Here is a 23,192-nt window from a genome sequence, read left to right on the forward strand (position 1 = left end):
CCGAAAGTCTTATAAAACGATTATTTCGTAGACTATCGATTCGGATTCATACATGCATGTTCAAGATCTGTATTGGAAAGTATTTTTGACTATTTTTATTTTAGTTAAACTTTCTGGAATTTTCTTTGATTGAGTCTATGCTTAGCCGATTCGAATGCATGTTTCCGATTTATGCATAAAGTTGACTATTTTGCCCTTTTTGATTTAAAACGGGATTTTTGGAAAAGTGAAAGGATAGAAATCTTTATTTCTAATATATGAACTTGCACCGAAAATTTCGGATCAGTTGGTAGTCCAGATTTTGAGTTATGGCCATTAGCGTAAAACTATATTATAAATTTACATAAACGGTCCTTTTCGCGTAGAACCCGTTTCTGGCCACGTTTTGATGCAAAACTTTTTACCAACTGAAGTAATATAATATTCTGGGAATTTTGATGATTTTTAATTAATTTTTGGCTGAACGGATCCTAGATCGCCTAGTCATTTCGGCTTATGTCGGTTTTGACCGTTTTAGCCATAAAATGAGTTTTACACATCCTTTTGACCCGAAACCTTTTTCTACTGATTTTATACGATGAATAAATTATTTTAAGTATTCTGGAAATATAAAAATCTCAGATTTAATTTGAAAACCCGAAAACGCCCTTAAATCGCATATTTAGCGTTTTAAGCGCATAGTAAGCGTTATACTTGTTTTAAACATATAAGACCTATACCTACTGATGTGTTTAGCATATTTTCATATAAAAACAGTAAGTATAAGTATATGAACTCAGACTTCCAGTTTTGGCACTTTTAGCCCTTGTGAAATTACTAAATTGCCCCTACGGTGCATAGTTTGGTTTTAAATGATAAATTTGATATATGGGTCATACCCTACTGATATAATATGTTATATTAAGTATATTTACTGTATGAACCAGACCCGAAACTCAGAGTTCTAATTTTACTCTTTTATTATCTTTTAAATGACCAAAATGCCCTTCTAAGGCATAAATTGGGTTTAAAATTATTCCGGGCAATATAGAACATAACTTACTGATATAATATCATATTTTAAGCATATTATCTCAGGAAACTTGCATTTGACTCTTTTGCCTACCCGTAACGCCCTTTTTGCGTTCGGTTCGGTTTACGTAACTAGGTTGCGTAAATTGACCGAAACGGGTCAAACGTTATCATTTTTGTCTCAAAATCCAGAATGTATTTAGTATACCCATATTATACAAGTATTCAAACTTGTCGGGTCTAAATCACGTTCTATCCGGTCTTCGCTTAATCGTGCGCTTGAACCGTATATTTCCTTAAAACTAACCGGTCTAAGCTTATGCTTAATTAAAGACCCGTTAGTATTCTAATTGGTTATTTATACCATCGTTCCAGACTAGAGCCTTCCGGTAAATTGTACCTACGCTTACTTAAGTGAATACGGCTGAGTTATTATAATTCTTGCTATTTAAAGACAGGAGCTAGCTCAGGTAAATACTCTTAACTTATTTTCCCTATTACGGGCTTGGGATACGGTAATATAAATACCGCATGGTCAGGTATGGGATTCGAAGACCAATGTGTCGGGAAATCCAAATAACCTGTTTTAATTCGTATTGCTTGACTGAAACATTGGGGGTTAATGCGACCGTGTCCTGGATATCCTTGACTCATTAATTGCAAATGGCCACGACCTAAGCACGGGGTGTAGGCATACACCTGACAGATGCTTTATGCTTATTATTTGATTATACCCAATATGGGATTCCCAATAAGGGAATAGTGGTGTGTCGGTTAATCTTGAACCGGCATAGGACCGGGCCCCGTATGTAGAGCAAGTTATGTAAAACTGATAACATGAGATATAGTTTGTCCCAAGTATAAAAGATTAATATTGCCTTGTGCATCTTAATCAAGTGTCAAAATAGTTTTGTGCCTTGTGCGCCTAAACCAATTTTCATAAACTCTTTTCAAATGAGTCAGTTGAGTGTATTTACCAGTGAAAACTGACGTATTTTCCAAAGTCTAAGTGACAGGTACAAGTACGTAATAGGCTGGAAGCTGCTCAGGGCGTTAGTAAGGAATCTTGCAAGTTCTAGGCGTCTAAAGTCTGTTGAACATTTATCTTATTTTATTTGATCCGCCTGTGGATCCGTTTCAACTACTTGTGATATTAAATATTACGTTTATGTAAAGTTGAAACGAATCTATTTCTGCTTCCGCTGTGCACTTATATATTGTGTTGTTGACTATGATGTTATCAACTACGTCACGTTACCCCCACCGGGCCCACCGGTGACACGTGGAAATTCGGGGTGTGACACGGTTGGCATTTCCTGTGGTCGATTATTTTGCTAAAAACAACTGGGCTAAATATGGTCTTTCCCGGCTCATGATGAATGCAAATGGGTTTTTTTTCTTTAAGTTTACGTCTAAGGAAGGGATGAATCAAATGCTAGAGGATGGGCCTTGGTTAATCAGAAGTGTTCCCATAATTTTGAAGGAGTGGTCGCCCTCTATCAAGATGGAAAAAGAGGACATTAAAGTGGTTCCAGTTTGGGTCAAGATGCATGATGTGCCGTTAGAGGCATTTACTGAGGATGGGCTTAGCTTGGTTGCATCTATGATTGGGACGCCTAAGATGTTGGACACGTATACTGCCTCGATGTGTGTTGAATCTTGGGGTAGGAGTAGCTATGCTAGAGCGCTTATTGAAGTGCAAGCGGAGGCTGATTTAAAGAAAAGTGTTACTGTTGCTATTCCATCTATGGATGGTAGTGGGTATTCCAAGGTGGAAGTCAAGATTGATTATGATTGGGAACCTCTAAGGTGCTCCTCTTGTTGTGTGTTTGGTCATGATGACAGCTTGTGCCCGAAGAACATTCAGGTATCTTCTAGTGGGGATGCTGAAAAGAATAATGATGAATTTCAGGTTGTAGGGGGCAAGAAGAAGAAAGTGAACAACCAAGGCATCCACATGAAAAATCAGAAGCCTAAGGTAGTTTACAGGCCAGTTGTCAACCCTAAACCAAAATCGTCCTTAAAGAGCCCGATGCAGAATCAGGTTTCAACGTCTAACCCGTTTGACATTCTGAGGGATGATACTGGTAATAAGGGAGGTTCCACTGTGGGTCGCATGGAAAAGAAACCGTCGAGTAACAGACAGGATTCGGATGAGGAGGAGGTTGAAGAAGTATACAATGAAACTAGTGCATTTATAACATCGGGTACTCATCCTTCTTCTTCGAAAGCAGGGGCAAGCACCTCTTCTACCAAGTTCTCTAATGGATAGGATATCTGCTTTTCGTCTGAAGGGGCTGCTGTTCTGTGGCTTCTTTATTTTCGATGATGGTGGTTGAGGATTTAGTTTTATGGTTTTTGCATTTTTGTCTACTAGATGTCGTGTCATGATGTATAGTAGACTAGGTTATGGGGTGTTCTAGGTCTTTGGTTTTTGGTTTTTGATTTGTTTTACATATATGGGGCATGTCCTGTATATGAACTAGTGTGGAACTCATCCTCACTACTTGTACTTATTTGCGGTTGCATTTTAATAGAATCACCGGGGTAACCCTTTACCCAAAAAAAAAAAAAACGAACGAACATAATGCTACTCATACTATTACCACTACTGAACTATACACTGTGAACTCGCTCAACTAGTTGTTCACTCTCTGCTGCATGCCTTGCAGGACCTTAGGTACTTATGGAGCTTGCACAAGGAGGAGTAGGTCGTTGTGGACAAGGATTCGTGAATGTTTGCTAAACATTTATGACCTTTCAAACTATTAACTATATTGGGTTTATTCACATGCTTCCGCTACTTAAACAAAGTTTGGTTTTAAACATCAATCATGTTGTGATGAATTACATTATCTACTTTTATTATTAAATGTTATGTTCGATATGATTGGTGGCTTGATCCTAGTCAGTCACGCTCCCAAGCGGTGGTACTCCGCGTGCGGATTTTGGGGGTGTGACAGATTGGTATCAGAGCCATTGGTTATAGAGAACTCGGTTTTAATATGGGAAAACGTTTTTATTAAAACCAGACTATAACCAGTACAGTGCTCTCAACGATCCACAACGACGCTTCGCTCCACGTGCAAGACTCAACATCCTAGGTAATAAGGTTTATATATTTATTGCCTACATGCTAGAATTGCATAGAACTTTGCTCGCAGTATGCTTAGATTACACTGCTCATTACTTGTTATTGCTTGAGAACACCTATGTGCTTACACTCTTCTGTCATCGCGCAACTCGCGAACCATTCTCACTTACATTACATTTGCTATGAAGATCATGGCCGGATACATCAACATGACACAAGCCCAGTTGACGGCTCTCATTAACGAACGAATTGCTGCGGCACTTGCAGCCATACAAGCAGGAGGTAAACCCTGCAGTTGTAACTAGGATCTTTAGATCCTACACTCCTAAACCAACTCTTGTGTTTAACCTTGCCCTATTCTCTTACACAATAGGTCAACACGCTCAGTCACTTGTTTACACCTTCAAAAACCTCAAGGATTGTCGATCTAGCACCTTCAGTGGTACTGAAGGAGTTGTAGGCCTCCTCCATTGGTTCGAGAGGCTCGAAACTGACTTTGAGGTGCATGATTGCCCTGAGTCTCGTAGAGTAAAGTTTGCTACTGGAACACTCGAAGGTGCTGCATTAATCTGGTGGGAAGCACAGGTTCAGATGTTAGGGCTGGCAGCTGCTAATGCCACCCCCTGGAACGAGTTCAAGGACCTAATTAAGGAAGAGTTTTGCAGTCGGGAAGACATCCACGAACTAGAGGTAGAGTTCCTCAACCTACAGATGGTGGGGTCGGAAATTGAAGCTTATACAAAGAGATCGAATGAATTAGCCACATTTTGTCCCACTATGGTAGACCCTCCCACCAAACGCATCGAACTGTATCTCAAGGGTCTGGTGCCCGAAATTCAGAGTCATATGACCGAAGCTAATCTTGGCACTATCCAGCAAGTCACTCGGCTTGCTCATCGACTCACAGACCAAGCAGTAGAACAAAACAAACTACCGAAACGTGTTAAAGCTGATACTACATGTGCTTCTAGTGATAACAAACGCAAGTGGGATGAAAGCCTGAGCAAGGAATTAATTTTGATCCAGCCTCTGGCCCAGCAGCAAAGGATAGATGACTACCAGAGCCCAAGACAGCAGTTTTCTAGTAGTTATGGGCAGAAAAGATATCGAGGAATTCACCCATGGTGCAACAATTGTAACAGACACCACAGTGGCCAGTGCAATAAGGGTCGTTGTCAGAGGTGTCTCAAGATTGGTCATGAAGCTAAGGATTGTCGAAACTCACGTCCTGTAACTCAAGAACAACAACAACCGCCTCAACCTCCGCAGGATCAGCAGCAACAACATAGTTTTAAAGGATGTTTTCAGTATGATGCTAAAGATCACTACAAGAGGCATTGCCCACAAATAAACCAGGACCAGACTCAGAACCACGACAATGGAAACAATGACGCCGGGGCAACGTGTACATGATTCGTCAGGGTAACACAATGAACGATCTTAACGTAATAATGGGTAAGTTTTTCCTCGTCGACTTCTATGTTACTGTCTTGTTTGATTCGGGTGTGGATACCAATTACGTGTCATTGAAAGTTAGCCAAATGTTAAAACGTGCACCAACTCCCCTAAACACCAAACATGTTGTAGAATTAGCTAATGGTAAAAGTCTAGAAGCAACACATATAGTTCAGGGTTGTAATCTCATCCTCGCTGGCCAGACGTTCCCTATCGACCTCAATCCTATAGTTCTGGGTAGTTTTGACATCGTCGACGGCATGGATTGGTTATCCAAGCAGCAAGCAGAGATCCTATGCAAGGAGAAGATCATTCGTATTCCTCGTTCGGGTAAGCAACCTCTCGAAGTTTAGGGCGACAAGAGTGGTGCTGTGGTTGGCATCATCTCCTTTTTGAAGGCTCAGAAATGCTTACGAAAGGGTCACACGGCCATTTTGGCTCTAGTTACGGATGCATCAGCAAAGGAAAAGAAATTGGAGGATATTCCAGTTGTACGCGACTTTCCTCAGGTGTTTCCTGAAGATTTACCCGGTTTACCGCCTCATCGTCAAGTTGAATTTCAGATCGAGCTAGCCCCAGGAGCAGCACCTATAGCTCACGCACCGTATCGTTTAGCTCCAACTGAACTGGAAGAACTTTCAAAGCAACTACAAGAGCTCTTGGATAAAGGCTTCATTCGTCCAAGCTCTTCGCCTTGGGGAGCTCCAGTGCTATTCGTGAAAAACAAGGATGGCACTTTCAGAATGTGCATAGACTACCGCGAACTGAACAAGGTCACAGTGAAGAACCGTTATCCTCTTCCACGCATTGACGACTTATTTGACCAGTCGCAAGGGTCGAGTTACTACTCCAAGATCGACCTTAGATCGGGTTACCATCAGTTGAGAGTCCGGGATGAGGACGTCTCTAAGACAGCATTCAGAACTCGCTACGGTCACTACGAGTCTCTAGTCATGCCTTTTGGGCTTACGAACGCGCCTGCAGTTTTCATGGATCTTATGAACAGGGTGTGCAAACCCTATCTAGATAGGTTCGTCATTGTTTTCATCGACGACATCCTGATCTACTCTAAGAGTCAGGAGGAACACGAGCAGCACTTACGACTTATCTTGGAACTTCTTCGAAAGGAACAATTGTACGCCAAGTTTTCTAAATGCGACTTCTGGCTTCGAGAAGTCCACTTTCTAGGCCATGTGGTGAACAGGGATGGGATTCATGTCGATCCATCCAAGGTAGATTCGATCAGGAACTGGCCTGCACCGCATACACCAACGGGAATACGCCAATTCTTGGGTTTGGCAGGGTACTACAGACGATTCATTAAAGACTTTTCGAAGATCGCACAGCCGCTTACTATGCTGACACAGTCACCTACCGTTGGGGAGATTCCCAGGAAACCGCTTTTCAGCACTTAAAGGATAGGCTTTGCAGCGCACCTATTCTCTCATTGCCAGAGGGCACAGACGATTTTGTGGTCTATTATGACACATCGATACAGGGGCTTGGTTGTGTATTGATGCAGCGGGATAAAGTTATTGCCTACGCTTCGCAACAACTCAAAGTTCATGAACGGAACTATACGACGCACAATTTAGAGCCGGGAGCTGTTGTTTTCGCGCTCAAGATATGGCGACACTACCTGTACGGTACCAAGTGCACTATTTACACCGATCACAGGAGTCTCGAGCATATATTCAAGCAGAAGGAATTGAATATGCGTCAACGACGATGGGTCGAGTTACTTAATGATTATGAATGCGCTATCAAGTACCATCCAGGCAAAGCCAATGTTGTGGCAGACGCTCTCAGTCGAAAGGATACTTTACCTAGGCGTGTACGAGCTTTGCAGCTCACTATTCAGTCTGATCTTCCTGCACAGATACGAAATGCTCAGGTAGAAGCATTGAAACCAGAAAACGTCAGGGCTGAAGCCTTACGCGTATCAAGGCAACGATTAGAACAGAAGGAAGACGGCGCCTACTATGTAACAGGACGTATTTGGGTACCATTATACGGCGGTTTATGTGACACCTGTGTCACTGTGACCATCAAACAAATGCCAAACCAATGGAATTTTGTGTTTCATACTTGGGATTTGTGAAAATATGTGTATCGTTTGCACATATCAATTCTTGTTTGATTTCGGGCTTTAAATCGCTTTCTGGAAGGTTATACGCGATCTGATGCGTAAATATAGCCAGTTTAGTGCAACAAACACTCCGGAACAGTGACATAGGCTTAACATACCTTAAATAACCTTTACATAACTTAGATATAAGTTTTGGATGGTTTGTTATGCCGAAATCAAGTTTATTCACTTACAGGGACTAAATTCGACGAACTGTGAAAGTATGCCGATTGGTACTGTAATGAACAATCCGGAACTTGACCATAAGTTAAACACACCTTAAATATCCTTTACATAGCTTAGAAATAGGCTTTGAGGGGTCCGGTGTGCTAAAATAAACTTTATGCTCATTCAGGGACTAAAAGCGTCAAAAAGTGCACAAGTTTGCATTTTCGCGCATATCTTACGTTCTGAATATATCCGGACTTCCAAAAATTTATGTAATCATTAAAATATTATATTTTAGTGATTGGCATGATAAAATTCCATTCGTCGCTCAATTTGGATCGTTTTTGCGTTCGTTACGACTTCCGTCGTAATTAACCGAACAACGCAACTGTACGACCAAACGAACCGACATCCGAGCATGTTTTGAGTTCCCAATACTTTAACTTCATTTTGGAGCCTTGAAATGAGGTTAACGGGGCTTAAACGTGTCAAAAATCAGCCGAAATCCAAGTTTCTGAAGTGCAGGGACCTGTTTTGACATTTCTGTCAAAGTTTCCTCAGGCGGGGCGCGTAAGCCCTTCCCCATTTCTTATGCGGGCCGCCTCAGGTGCCCAGCGACCAGAAACTCAATTTTAGCAAACTGTTGATACTTCAGGGGCTGTTTTTGGCACTTTCTTTGTGTGGTGGCCAAGTTAACACCTTCCCAAGTAATATTAGCTGGCTTTAACACATGTATGGTTGTGATTTATTGCTTAATGGCCAAGCAAAACACTTGTGATGATCCTAGAGCATCAACACAACTATAAATAGCAAGCCAACCTCCTCAATTCTTTGCTCATTCCTCTCATTTCTCCTCTACTTCTGCTTTGGAGCTCTCTCAATCTGAATTGGGACTTGTCTTCTTTGTAGAAAAGATAGCAAGGACTTGGGTGAGCCTTCTTTCATTCTTTTATTTGCTTTCTAGTCTAAATAGTCAAACAAGTGTTTGACTATCAGTTTGACCAGCCTTTGGTCAACGCAAAGTTCGGTTGAACTTTGCAACGTGATTGTAATCACGTTGGTTATAATCCTTAGTGATTATACTCGCTGATTACCACGTTCGCTAGGTGTAGTGTCGAGTCAAAGTTTCGGTCAAAATGCGTTTTAGCACGCATTTTGCAACGAAACTACTTTAGGGTATCAAAACACTTTGTTTTGATACCAAATCAGTAGGTTAAACATGTTTTGACATGTTTAACTCGACACTATTAGTTTAGTGCTTGTTTAGGGTCGTAAGGTAAGCGGTCTAAACAACCGCTTAGACTTTCGAACCCGACCCGTTTGGTCGATCTTTAGGATCCGACCAAGCTTAGTTAGTGATCATAGTTGCATAGGGAATAACCACTGAGGTTATACCTTATGATCACATAGGATTGGTTAGTCATTTGCTAGTTAGCTTGTATGCCCATAGGAAATGACCAAAATGCCCTTTTTAACTAAAATCCGTATTTTGCCTATGTGAACTTATTTTTGACATATAATCTGATTTAGTAACATGTTAAGGAATAATTGGGCATGTAAGACTTGGAATAGCACATAGTTAACCATCCGAACATAGTTTTACGCTAACGACGCCTTATAGTAGCTTATGTTACCATAATGTGTCGAAACGGGTCAAAAGCACTTAGGTAGACTTTCCAATCAGAATGTAAGGTCTATTAAATCATACCATACGAGTTTAATTACTCGTTTGATTTATAGAACCTCATTCTATCCTATCTCCCGATTTAGGTCCGGTTATTTACATAGTTACCTATATAAGGTGCCGTTTGATTCCCTGATCACTCTAGCTTTGCTTGGTTGTTGTTCAAGACTTCTAAGCACCCTCAGGTGAGTACATAGCCCCCTCTTTTACTGTTTTCAAACTGTTTTGGGGTGGAACACATGTGCCTACTTGATACTTTCATGTTTCCCATGTTTTTATATCATATAATTACTATGTTCAATAGTACACTATTAGTACATGATTTTATTACGTTTTGCTATGTATGTTCACTTAACATGCTAGCATATTGATTTCCGTATATTACATTTTGTCGCATATGCTCATCCAGCATATGGACACATTGTTTTACACTCTGAACCGTTGTAACCGTTGATTATGTGAACCGTTTGTGCCTATGTGACTATGTGAACTGTTTGTAACCATTGATTGACATGAACCGTTGAAACCTGTTTGAACCGTTGGGTTAGGGAAGTGATTAGGTAACGGGGTGGGTATAATGTGTTAAAAGCATGGTGGATACGCCGCTGGTACTTCCTATATATAAGTGCTTTTAATACATTATATATCGTTGCGTTATCTAGATCACTTGGGCAATGGTAAACAAAACAAAGTTGTAATATAAGGTTTTTCCAACAATATATTATACTATTCGAGTTTTTATTCCAAAAACGATTTACAAATGTGGATTTAATTAAACAAATGTTTTGGAGTTAAGAATCATGGCTACGAGATTTTATAAACTGTAACCAATTTGATTTGAGTTGGTTAATTATGTCGCAATACTATACTTTTCAAAACAGGGTTTTTAAATAAGTATTGCAGCATGCAAACTAGCCATGAATCTGAAACTCATACAAAACCTATGTACTCGCCGGCATTTTTATGCTGACGTACCTATTTTCACATGTGTTTCAGGTACTATAGCTGATGATGCTTGATGATGATATTGGTGTACTCTCACATAGGAATGAACAAGGCCTTAGCGACTTTAAAACTTGAAAGACAATAGTTGTATTTATCCAATTTGTATCAAAACATTTAGTTCAATAATGCAATAAAACAAAACTGTTTAATCCATGGTTGTGAAACAATGATTCTGTTACAACACTCCCCCGACGTTTCCGCCACGTTTTGTTGTTTTACGTGGTCGGGGTGTGACAGAAAAGTTGGTATCAGAGCCAATGGTTATAGGGAATTAGGTTATTAGTAATGCTTTGACCTAGACTATAACCTTCCTAGGACCCTAACGCGAGTTTACTTGCGTTTAGTCATAAAACAAATACCGTCACCTATCCTTAGGTGATAACCACAATTAGAACACAAAATTTGAATCCGCTTTGAAAACTAATCATCTGTTCTAGGATGATTGATTACTAGGTTTTGAGCCCTTTGATATAAGGTTTCGAACCCTTTAAGTTTTCAAAGATCCCGTCAAAGTTTGGGTCTTATAATGTGAACACGTGCGAACTGGAAGGGTGGATGCCTGTACCCTGGGTCTTCTGTCTAAGGCTAGAGTGTTCGTACAAATCCGCAGTATCGGACCAGTCACTCTTACCTGGGAACTCTTGGGGTGAGTGTCCACTTATAGGCGAGCATGTCTTCGCGATACATTATATTGACCCGCTTACTTTGATTAGTCACTGTCTCATTTGTTTGCCTTTGGTAACAAACAAATGGTCACAATCTCCATGCGTTGTCATTCTCTTTTGGCTATCTTTCGCTTGTTTCCTCCTATGCCTTCCATTGTCTTCAAGATGCCTCTTCATCGCAACAACACTCAAATGTCCGAACCAGGTGCTGCAGTTACCCAGCAAATAGGCGTCGTACTCCAGAGGACCGTTGTTTTAGCTATCACCGTGACTCGCCTCAGGGATGAAACCGTATAAGGAAACTGCTCCTTGGTGCAATCAATTTAGCCGTCATCATCCGAATCAAATACCATGTTTCAAGTGTACCCACGGTGGACGATGGGGACATTTGGTTAACATGTGCTGCTATGCAATCCAAAGCAAAGCTGTTATAAACCCTGCTGTTGTTCAAACCTTCAAATCATGCTTCATATGCCACCTTGGCATATCTAGCGCCTCAACCTCATGAACTTTCTACCTTGTGTATCGACTTAAGCACGCCTAGTGCAAGGTGTCGGAACACCTCTCGTTACACAAAATTCCAAATTCCAAAATAGGATCTTTCTATCCTCATAATTAGATCCTTATGGATGATTATCAATCAAATCGGAGACCTAAATTGAATTATTTTATGCCTTAATACGTATATTACGATTCAATAAGGATAAATCCGGATTCCTATTAAGATCTTTCTATCTCCATAGTTAGATTCTTATGATTAAAGTGCCAAATGAAATCCACGGATTGGATTCCTGGTGTGCTTTAAATCTCTGTGTCCAAAGATAACAAATTAAAGGTCAAGTTAATCAATTATGTGATTATGTGTTTATGTGTTCCCTTTTTATGTTTTGTGTGATCCAAATTTTTGTTATCCAAATCCTCGTAGAATCTTCCATATCTTCGTATAAGGGATTCATAGTAGGGTATCCAAAGGTACTAACTTAAATCCTTAACGGACAAACGTTGTAGTTAAGTCCCTTGGGTTATGAAGTACTATTCCAGAACTAGACCCCTTGAGTGGCCTAGTTAAACAGATTAATCCAAAAATCTGGTTAGGAATATCATGTGATGATATAGCTGAGAAGACTCCTTGAGTGGTCTAATTAAAGAGATCTTTTGTCGATCTGATTAAAAGGACCCTATGGTAGTCTAGCCACACTCATCACAGGTTTGATTTTTCTTCCCCTACACATTATGAAATGAACTGAGCAGACTGTGCAAGGAATTACGTAATTATGGAGGCCTACATAATTATGGAATTTAGTGCACAGAAACCACAGCGAGTTTTGTCATGCGTCTAGTGTGACACCTGTGTCACTGTGACCGTCAAACAAATGCCAAACCAATGAAATTTTGTATTTCATACTTGGGAATTTGTGAAAATATGTGTATCATTTGCACATATCAATTCTTGTTCGATTTCGGGCTTTAAGTCGTTTTCTGGAAGGTTATACACGATCTGATGCGTAAATATAACCAGTTTAATGCAACAAACACTCCGGAATAGTGACATAGGCTTAACATACCTTAAATAAGCTTTACATAACTTAGAAATAAGTTTTGGATGGTTTGGTATGCCGAAATCAAGTTTATTCGCTTACAGGGACTATTTGCGTCAACTTGCAAAAGTCTGCCGTTTCGTAAGGCAACGTATAGTCCAGAACTTGATCATAAGTTAAACATACCATATATAACCTAAATATGGCTTAGAAATAAGCTTTTATAGGTTCGGTGTGTGAAAACATGCTTATATGATCTTACAGGGACTAAAAGTGTCAAAAACGGCGTAAGTTTGCATTTTCGCGCATATCTTACGTTCTGGACACATCTGGACATCCAAAATTTTTGTACACACTAAAATATTTTTATTTTAGTGATCGCCATGCAAAAATTCCATTCGTCGCTTAATTTGGATCGTTTTCGCGTCCGTTCGAGTTTCGTCGTAAATAACCGAACAACGTGACCGTACGGCCAAACGAACCGACATCCGAGATGTTTTTGAGCATGTTTTGAGTCCCCTATACTTTAACTTCATTTTAGAGCCTTGAAATGAGGTTAACGGGGTTTAAACGCATCAAAAAAGGCTTTAAACACGTGCAGGGACCATTTCTGCCATTTTTGAAACTTTGCTGAACCTGATACATGGTAGCGTAGCGCGAGCACCTACTGCCTATGCCGTCGCGCTACGCGAGCGTCACATTTGGGCAGAAAGTCTGTTTTCAGCAACAGTTTGTAAATTCAGGGGCCAATCTTGCAATTTCTTTGTGTGGTAACCAAGTTACCACCTCTCCAAGGCTTTGCACCTGCTCCTAACAAATGTATGTTTGTGATTTCATGCTTAATGGCTAAGAAAAACACTTGGAGTGATCTTGTTCATCACCAACAAGTATAAATAGCCAAGCCATCCATTGTTTCATTTGCTCATTCCTCATTTTCCTCCCTTCTTATCTGCTTTGGAGCTCTCTCAACTGATTTGGGACTTGTCTTCTTTGTAGAAAAGATAGCAAGGACTATTGTGAGCCTTCTTTCATTCTTTTTCTTGCTTTTTCCTTATGTAGTGCAGAAAGTCAAACAGTTTGGCCAACAGTTTGACTTTCGGTTTTGACCATCAATTGGTCAAGTCAAAGTTCAATTGAACTTTGAAACGTGATTGTAATCACGATAGTTATAATCCTTCGTGATTATAACCGCTGATTACCACGTTAGCTAGTTGTAGTGTCGAGTCAAAGTTTCGGTCAAAATGCGTTTTAGCACGCATTTTGCAACGGAACTACTTTAGGGTATCAAAACACTTTGTTTTGATACCAAATCAGTAGGTTAAACATGTTTTGACATGTTTAACTCGACACTATTAGTTTGTGCTTGTTTAGGGTCGTAAGGTAAGCGGTCTAAACAACCGCTTACACTTCTGAACCCGACCCGTTTGGTCGATCTTTAGGATCCGACCAAGCTTAGTAAGTGATCATAGTTTCATAGGGAATAACCACTGAGGTTATAACCTTATGATCACCTAGGATTGGTTAGTCATTTGCTAGTTAGCTTGTATGCCCATTGGAAATGACCAAAATGCCCTTTTGAAGCTAAAATCCATATTTTGATTATGTGAACATATTTTCGACATATAATCTGATTTAGTAACATGTATAGGGATAATTGGGCATGTAAGACTTGACATAGCACATAGTTAACCATCCGAACATAGTTCTACGCTAACGACGCCTTATAGTGACTTATGTTACCATAATGGGTCGAAATGGGTCAAAAGCATTTAGGTAGGCCTTTCAATCAGAATGTAGGGTCTATTAAATCATACCATATGAGTTCAATTACTCATTTGATTTATAGAACCTCATTCTATCCTATCTCCCGATTTAGGTCCGGTTATTTACATAGTTACCTATATAGGGTGCCGTTTGATTCCCTGATCACTCTAGCTTTGCTTGGTTGTTGTTCAAGACTTCTAAGCACCCTCAGGTGAGTACATAGTCCCCTCTTTTACTGTTTTCAAACTGTTTTGGGGTGGAACACATGTGCCTACTTGATACTTTCATGTTTATCCCTTGTTTTTATATCATATACTTACTATGTTCAATAGTACACTATTAGTACATGATTTTACTACGTTTTGCTATGTATGTTCACTTAACATGCTAGCACATTGATTTCCATGTACTACATTTTGTCGCATATGCTCATCCAGCATATGGACACATTGTTTTACATTTTGAACCGTTGTAACCATATGATCATTTGAACCGTTGTGACCATTTGATCATATGAACCATTGGTAACCATTTGACTATGTGAACCGTTAGTAACCGTTGATTATGTGAACCGTTTGTAACCGTTGACTAGATGATCCGTTGGATTATGTGAACCGTTTGTAACCATTTGACTATGTGAACCGTTTGTAACCGTTGATTGACACGAACTGTTTGAATCTGTTTGAACCGTTGGGTTAGGGAAGTGATTAGGTAACGGGGCGGGTATAATGTGTTAAAAGCATGGTGGATACGCCGCTGGTACTTCCTATATATAAGTGCTTTTAATACTTTATACATCGTTGCGTTGTCTAGATCACTTGGGCAATGGTAAACAAAACAAAGTTGTAATACAAGTTTTTTTCCCAACAATATATTATACTATTCGAGTTTTTATTCCATAAACGATTTACAAATCTGGATTTAATTAAACAAATGTTTTGGGGTTAAGAATCATGGCTACGAGATTTTTATAAATTATAACCAATTTGATTTGAGTTGGTTATTTATGTCGCAATACTATACTTTTCAAAACAAGGTTTTTTTTTTAAATAAGTATTGCAATAGGTAAAACGAGCCATGAATCTGAAACTCATACAAAACCTATGTACTCGCCGGCATTTTTATGCTGACGTACCTATTTTCACATGTGTTTCAGGTACAATAGTTGATGATGCTTGATTGATGATATTGGTGTATTCTCACATAGGAATGGACAAGGCCTTAGCGACTTTAAAACTTGGAGGATAATAGTTGTATTTATCTAATTTGTATCAAAACATTTAGTTCAATAATTCAATAAAACGAAACTATTTATTCCATGGTTGTGAAACAATGATTCTGTTACAACACTCCCCGACGTTTCCGCCACGTTTTGTTGTTTTACGTGGTCGGGGTGTGACAGAAAAGTTGGTATCAGAGCCAATGGTTATAGGGAATTAGGTTATTAGTAATGCTTTGACCTAGACTATAACCTTCCTAGGACCCTAACGCGAGTTTACTTGCGTTTAGTCATAAAACAATACCGTCACTTATCCTTAAGTGACAACCACAATAAGAACATAAATTTGATCTGCCTTGAAAACTAATCATCTGTTCTAGGATGATTTATTATAAGGTTTTGAACCCTTCCAGTTTGACTCATATTTGGCTTAGTGCCTTTTGAGTTTTCAAACTCGTCAAAGTTTGGGTCTAAATAATGTGAACACGTGCAAACTGGAAGAGTGGATGCCTGTACCCTGGGTCTTCTGTCTAAGGCTAGAGTGTTCGTACAAATCCGCAGTATCGGACCAGTCACTCTTACCTGGGAACTCTTGGGGTGAGTGTCCACTTATAGGCAAGCATGTCTTCACGATACATTATATTGAACCGCTTACTTTGATTAGTCACTGTCTCATTTGTTTGCCTTTGGTAACAAACAAATGGTCGCAATCTTCATGCATTGTCATTCTCTTTTGACTATCTTTCGTTTGTTTCCTCCTATGCCTTCCATTGTCTTCAAGATGCCTCTTCATCGCAACAACACTCAAATGTCCGAACTAGGTGCTGTAGTTACCCAGCAAATAGGCGTCATACTCCAGAGGACCGTTGATTTAGCTATCACCATGACTCGCCTCAGGGATGAAACCGTGTAAGGGAACTGCTCCTTGGTGCAATCAATGTAGCCGTCATCATCCGAATCAAATACCCTGTTTCAAATGTACCCACGGTGGACGATGGGGACATTTGGTTAACATCTGCCGCTTTGCGATCCAAAGCAAAGTTGTTACCAATCCTGCTGCTACTCAACCTTCAAATTCTGCTTCATATGTCGCCTTGGCATATCTAGTGCCTCAACCTCATGAACTTTCTACCTTGTGTATCGACGTAAGCACGCCTAGTGCAAGGTGTCGGAACACCTCTCGTTACACAAATTCCAAAATCCATGTAGGATCTTTCTATCCTCATAATTAGATCCTTGTGGATGGGTATCGTTCATCGGAGCCCTTAATTGAATTCTTTGTATGATTCAATACGTACATTACAATTCAATAAGGACAAAGCCGAATTCCTATTAAGATTTTCCTATCTTCATAGATAGATTCTTGAAAATGATTGAAGTGCCAAATGAAATCCACGGATTGGATTCCTGGTATGCTTTAAGTATCCGCGTTCAAAGATGACAATTTAAAGGCCAAATTAAACAATTATGTGATTATATGCCTATGTTCTCCCTTTTATGTTTTTGTGATCCAATTTTGTTATCCAAATCCTCGTAGAATCTTCCATATCTTCGTATAAGGGATTCATAGTAGGATATCCAAAGGTACTATCTTGAATCCTTAATGGACTTCTACGTTGTAGTTAAGTCCCTTGGGTTATGAAGTACTATTCCATAATTAGACCCCTTGAGTGGTCTAGTTAAACAGATTTATCCAAAAATCTGGTTAGGAATATCATGTGATGAACAACTGAAAAGACTCCTTGTGTGGTCTAATTAAAGAGATCCTTTGTCGGTCTAATTAAAAAGGACCCTATGGTAGTCCAGCCACACTCATCACATGTTTGATTTTCTTCCCCTACACATTATGAAATGAACTGTGCGGACTGTGCAAGGAATTACGTAATTATGGAGGCCTACATAATTATGGAATTTAGTGCACGGAAACCACGTCGAGTTTTGTCATGTGCCTTGAGTAAACCCTGTTCATTTCCAATTCTGAAGAAGCAACCGTTGAGAAAAATGAACTAGCTATTCATTTTTCACTTCTGAAAGAATATCCGTTGATGGAAATGAATATCCGTTTGTTTAATCCTTCATTTCCGTTCTGATGAAGAATCCGTTGAGGAAAATGGATCATCCATTCATTTTCGCTTCTGAAGAATATCCGTTGAAGGAAATGAATATCCGTTTGAATATCCTTTTCATTTCTGTTCTGATGAAGAATCCGTTGAGGAAAATGGATCATCCATTCATTTTCGCTTCTGAAGAATATCCGTTGAAGGAAATGAATATCCGTTTGAATATCCTTTTCATTTCTGTTCTAATGAAGAATCCGTTGAGGAAAATGGATCATCCATTCATTTTCGCTTCTGAAGAATATCCGTTGAAGGAAATGAATATCCGTTTGAATATCCTTTTCATTTCTGTTCTGATGAAGAATCCGTTGAGGAAAATGGATCATCCATTCATTTTCGCTTCTGAAGAATATCCGTTGAAGGAAATGAATATCCGTTTGAATATCCTTTTCATTTCTGAATCTGAGGAAGCATCTGTTGAAAATGGATCATCCATTCATTTTCGCTTCTGAAGAATATCCGTTGAAGGAAATGAATATCCGTCTGATTATCCTTTTCATTTCCGTTTCTGAGGAAACATCTGTTGAAAATGACTCCGTCTGTTCATTTTCGTTTCTGAAGAATGTCCGTTAAGGAAATGATAGGATTATGCTTTGCATATCTCTAGGGGTTATTTGACACAAAGTCACAGACCGACTCCTACGAATAAATTTCGGGACGAAATTTCCTAAAGTAGGGTAGACTGTGACACCTGTGTCACTGTGACCGTCAAACAAATGCCAAACCAATGAAATTTTGTATTTCATACTTGGGAATTTGTGAGAATATGTGTATCATTTGCACATATCAATTCTTGTTCGATTTCGGGCTTTAAGTCGTTTTCTGGAAGGTTATACACGATCTGATGCGTAAATATAACCAGTTTAATGCAACAAACACTCCGGAATAGTGACATAGGCTTAACATACCTTAAATAAGCTTTACATAACTTAGAAATAAGTTTTGGATGGTTTGGTATGCCGAAATCAAGTTTATTCGCTTACAGGGACTATTTGCGTCAACTTGCAAAAGTCTGCCATTTCGTAAGGCAACGTATAGTCCGGAACTTGATCATAAGTTAAACATACCATATATAACCTAAATATGGCTTAGAAATAAGCTTTGATAGGTTCGGTGTGTGAAAACATGCTTATATGATCTTACAGGGACTAAAAGTGTCAAAAACGGCGTAAGTTTGCATTTTCGCGCATATCTTACGTTCTGGACACATCTGGACATCCAAAATTTTTGTACACACTAAAATATTTTTATTTTAGTGATCGCCATGCAAAAATTCCATTCGTCGCTTAATTTGGATCGTTTTCGCGTCCGTTCGAGTTTCGTCGTAAATAACCGAACAACGTGACCGTACGGCCAAACGAACCGACATCCGAGATGTTTTTGAGCATGTTTTGAGTCCCCTATACTTTAACTTCATTTTAGAGCCTTGAAATGAGGTTAACGGGGTTTAAACGCATCGAAAAAGGCTTTAAACACGTGCAGGGACCATTTCTGCCATTTTTGAAACTTTGCTGAACCTGATACATGGTAGCGTAGCGCGAGCACCTACTGCCTATGCCGTCGCGCTACGCGAGCGTCACATCTGGGCAGAAAGTCTGTTTTCAGCAACAGTTTGTAAATTCAGGGGCTAATCTTGCAATTTCTTTGTGTGGTAACCAAGTTACCACCTCTCCAAGGCTTTGCACCTGCTCCTAACAAATGTATGGTGGTGATTTCATGCTTAATGGCTAAGAAAAACACTTGGAGTGATCTTGTTCATCACCAACAAGTATAAATAGCCAAGCCATCCATTGTTTCATTTGCTCATTCCTCATTTTCCTCCCTTCTTATCTGCTTTGGAGCTCTCTCAACTGATTTGGGACTTGTCTTCTTTGTAGAAAAGATAGCAAGGACTATTGTGAGCCTTCTTTCATTCTTTTTCTTGCTTTTTCCTTATGTAGTGCAGAAAGTCAAACAGTTTGGCCAACAGTTTGACTTTCGGTTTTGACCATCAATTGGTCAAGTCAAAGTTCAATTGAACTTTGAAACGTGATTGTAATCACGATAGTTATAATCCTTCGTGATTATAACCGCTGATTACCACGTTAGCTAGTTGTAGTGTCGAGTCAAAGTTTCGGTCAAAATGCGTTTTAGCACGCATTTTGCAACGGAACTACTTTAGGGTATCAAAACACTTTGTTTTGATACCAAATCAGTAGGTTAAACATGTTTTGACATGTTTAACTCGACACTATTAGTTTGTGCTTGTTTAGGGTCGTAAGGTAAGTGGTCTAAACAACCGCTTACACTTCTGAACCCGACCCATTTGGTCGATCTTTAGGATCCGACCAAGCTTAGTAAGTGATCATAGTTTCATAGGGAATAACCACTGAGGTTATAACCTTATGATCACCTAGGATTGGTTAGTCATTTGCTAGTTAGCTTGTATGCCCATAGGAAATGACCAAAATGCCCTTTTGAAGCTAAAATCCGTATTTTGATTATGTGAACATATTTTCGACATATAATCTGATTTAGTAACATGTATAGGGATAATTGGGCATGTAAGACTTGACATAGCACATAGTTAACCATCCGAACATAGTTCTACGCTAACGACGCCTTATAGTGACTTATGTTACCATAATGGGTCGAAACGGGTCAAAAGCATTTAGGTAGGCCTTTCAATCAGAATGTAGGGTCTATTAAATCATAACATATGAGTTCAATTACTCATTTGATTTATAGAACCTCATTCTATCCTATCTCCCGATTTAGGTCCGGTTATTTACATAGTTACCTATATAGGGTGTCGTTTGATTCCCTGATCACTCTAGCTTTGCTTGGTTGTTGTTCAAGACTTCTAAGCACCCTCAGGTGAGTACATAGTCCCCTCTTTTACTGTTTTCAAACTGTTTTGGGGTGGAACACATGTGCCTACTTGATACTTTCATGTTTATCCCTTGTTTTTATATCATATACTTACTATGTTCAATAGTACACTATTAGTACATGATTTTACTACGTTTTGCTATGTATGTTCACTTAACATGCTAGCACATTGATTTCCATGTACTACATTTTGTCGCATATGCTCATCCAGCATATGGACACATTGTTTTACATTTTGAACCGTTGTAACCATATGATCATTTGAACCGTTGTAACCATTTGATCATATGAACCATTGGTAACCATTTGACTATGTGAACCGTTAGTAACCGTTGATTATGTTAACCGTTTGTAACCGTTGACTAGATGATCCGTTGGATTATGTGAACCGTTTGTAACCATTTGACTATGTGAACCGTTTGTAACCGTTGATTGACACGAACTGTTTGAATCTGTTTGAACCGTTGGGTTAGGGAAGTGATTAGGTAACGGGGCGGGTATAATGTGTTAAAAGCATGGTGGATACACCGCTGGTACTTCCTATATATAAGTGCTTTTAATACTTTATACATCGTTGCGTTGTCTAGATCACTTGGGCAATGGTAAACAAAACAAAGTTGTAATACAAGTTTTTTTTTCCCAACAATATATTATACTATTCGAGTTTTTATTCCATAAACGATTTACAAATCTGGATTTAATTAAACAAATGTTTTGGGGTTAAGAATCATGGCTACGAGATTTTTATAAATTATAACCAATTTGATTTGAGTTGGTTATTTATGTCGCAATACTATACTTTTCAAAACAAGGTTTTTTTTAAATAAGTATTGCAATAGGTAAAACGAGCCATGAATCTGAAACTCATACAAAACCTATGTACTCGCCGGCATTTTTATGCTGACGTACCTATTTTCACATGTGTTTCAGGTACAATAGTTGATGATGCTTGATTGATGATATTGGTGTATTCTCACATAGGAATGGACAAGGCCTTAGCGACTTTAAAACTTGAAGGATAATAGTTTTTTTTGGGTAAAGGGATTTTACCCCGGTGATTCTATATATCAACAAACAAACAAGCACAAGTAGCGTGGAAAAGCCCACACTAGTTCTCTCATGGGACAGCCCCCACGAGAGTAAAGTCCAGAAAAACACAAGAACTAAACCAACAAAGCAAAAAGACCACTAGACTACTATCTAGGGAAAACATAAAACTTAATCAGCCTCCGTCATCGTCCATTCGTGTTGAGTGAATCCCCCAAGCTTCCAGCAATCTTCGAACATTAGAACTCTCTTTGAACTTAACACCCATAAGCTTATATCGAACAGTCTGCACGATTAAGTCACTCAGAACATCTGGGGGTCTCGTCTGGTTCTTGAATATTCTAGCATTCCGTTCCTGCCAAACAAAGTAGATCGAAGCTGCAACTATGAGCCGACTAATGAAGTTAATAGCCGACTTCGAAGACGCACGAGCCGCTAACCAGCTAACAATATGATCCCATTCTGGCGAGACCGTGTTCATACCCCCCTTGCCACGCACCTTTATCCAAACTTGAGTGGAGTAATTGCAATCGAAGAACAGATGATTATGAGAGTCATTATTCTCATAACACATAAGACAGCACATCATATTCATATTTTTCCTTCTCGACCAATCCCACCGCAGAATTATATCTTGAGTAAGTAACTTACGACGAAAGACTAACCACGTGAAAAAAGCATGCTTGGGAATACATTGATTAAACCAAACTAGCTTTGTCCAATCTACTTCCTCAGCACGCTCTCTAATAGAATGCCATGCCCGAGATGAAGAGTAGTCATCTAAGTCATTACCATCGTTCCACAAGAGCTTATCAGGACGGCTAGGATGAAGCTGAATATTATCGAGCTGGATCAAGACAGGATACGTAGCCCTCCACGCTTCAGGCCACCTCCAAGAACCATTATCACGAATATCTTGAACTGTGGATTTAATAGAAAACCCTGCATTTGATATGATTCTTGGAGTCAAGAAATTACCAAGCGGACCTAGATGGCTCCACCAATCAAACCAAGCCGAGGTCTTGCTTCCATTGCCCAAGTTAGACCAAATATAGCTCCTGATTAACGGCCTAAGCTGTAATAACTTCCTCCAACTACAACATGTGTTCGCTACAGCCTTACACGTCCAAAAGCTATGCCCTTTCAGCCTATACGAGTGAACCCACTCCACCCAAAGGGATTCGCGTTTAACCAAAATGCTCCAAATGTGAGAGATCATAAGCGCTTTATTAACATCACCAATCCTGCGAATGCCTAACCCGCCTTCATATTTCGGGACACAATAGTTGTATTTATCTAATTTGTATCAAAACATTTAGTTCAATAATTCAATAAAACGAAACTATTTATTCCATGGTTGTGAAACAATGATTCTGTTACAACACTCCCCGACGTTTCCGCCACGTTTTGTTGTTTTACGTGGTCG

The 23,192-nt window shown here is 39.5% G+C and overlaps 1 protein-coding gene across 1 annotated transcript; it reads right to left on the reverse strand.

Moving 5' to 3' along the window:
• Positions 1 to 21,941: 21,941 nt before the first annotated feature.
• LOC110924722 lies at positions 21,942 to 22,985 on the reverse strand. Its single transcript, XM_035986289.1, has one exon. The coding sequence runs from the start codon at positions 22,983 to 22,985 to the stop codon at positions 21,942 to 21,944; it is 1,044 nt and encodes a 347-aa protein (XP_035842182.1).
• Positions 22,986 to 23,192: the final 207 nt, after the last annotated feature.

This window comes from Helianthus annuus, chromosome 17, assembly GCF_002127325.2.
Source record: "Helianthus annuus cultivar XRQ/B chromosome 17, HanXRQr2.0-SUNRISE, whole genome shotgun sequence".
NCBI lineage: Eukaryota > Viridiplantae > Streptophyta > Magnoliopsida > Asterales > Asteraceae > Helianthus > Helianthus annuus.

Excerpts from the sequence above, each read along its gene's own strand:
- LOC110924722 (XM_035986289.1), bottom strand. The coding sequence starts at position 22,985 with ATGATCTCTCACATTTGGAGCATTTTGGTTAAACGCGAATCCCTTTGG.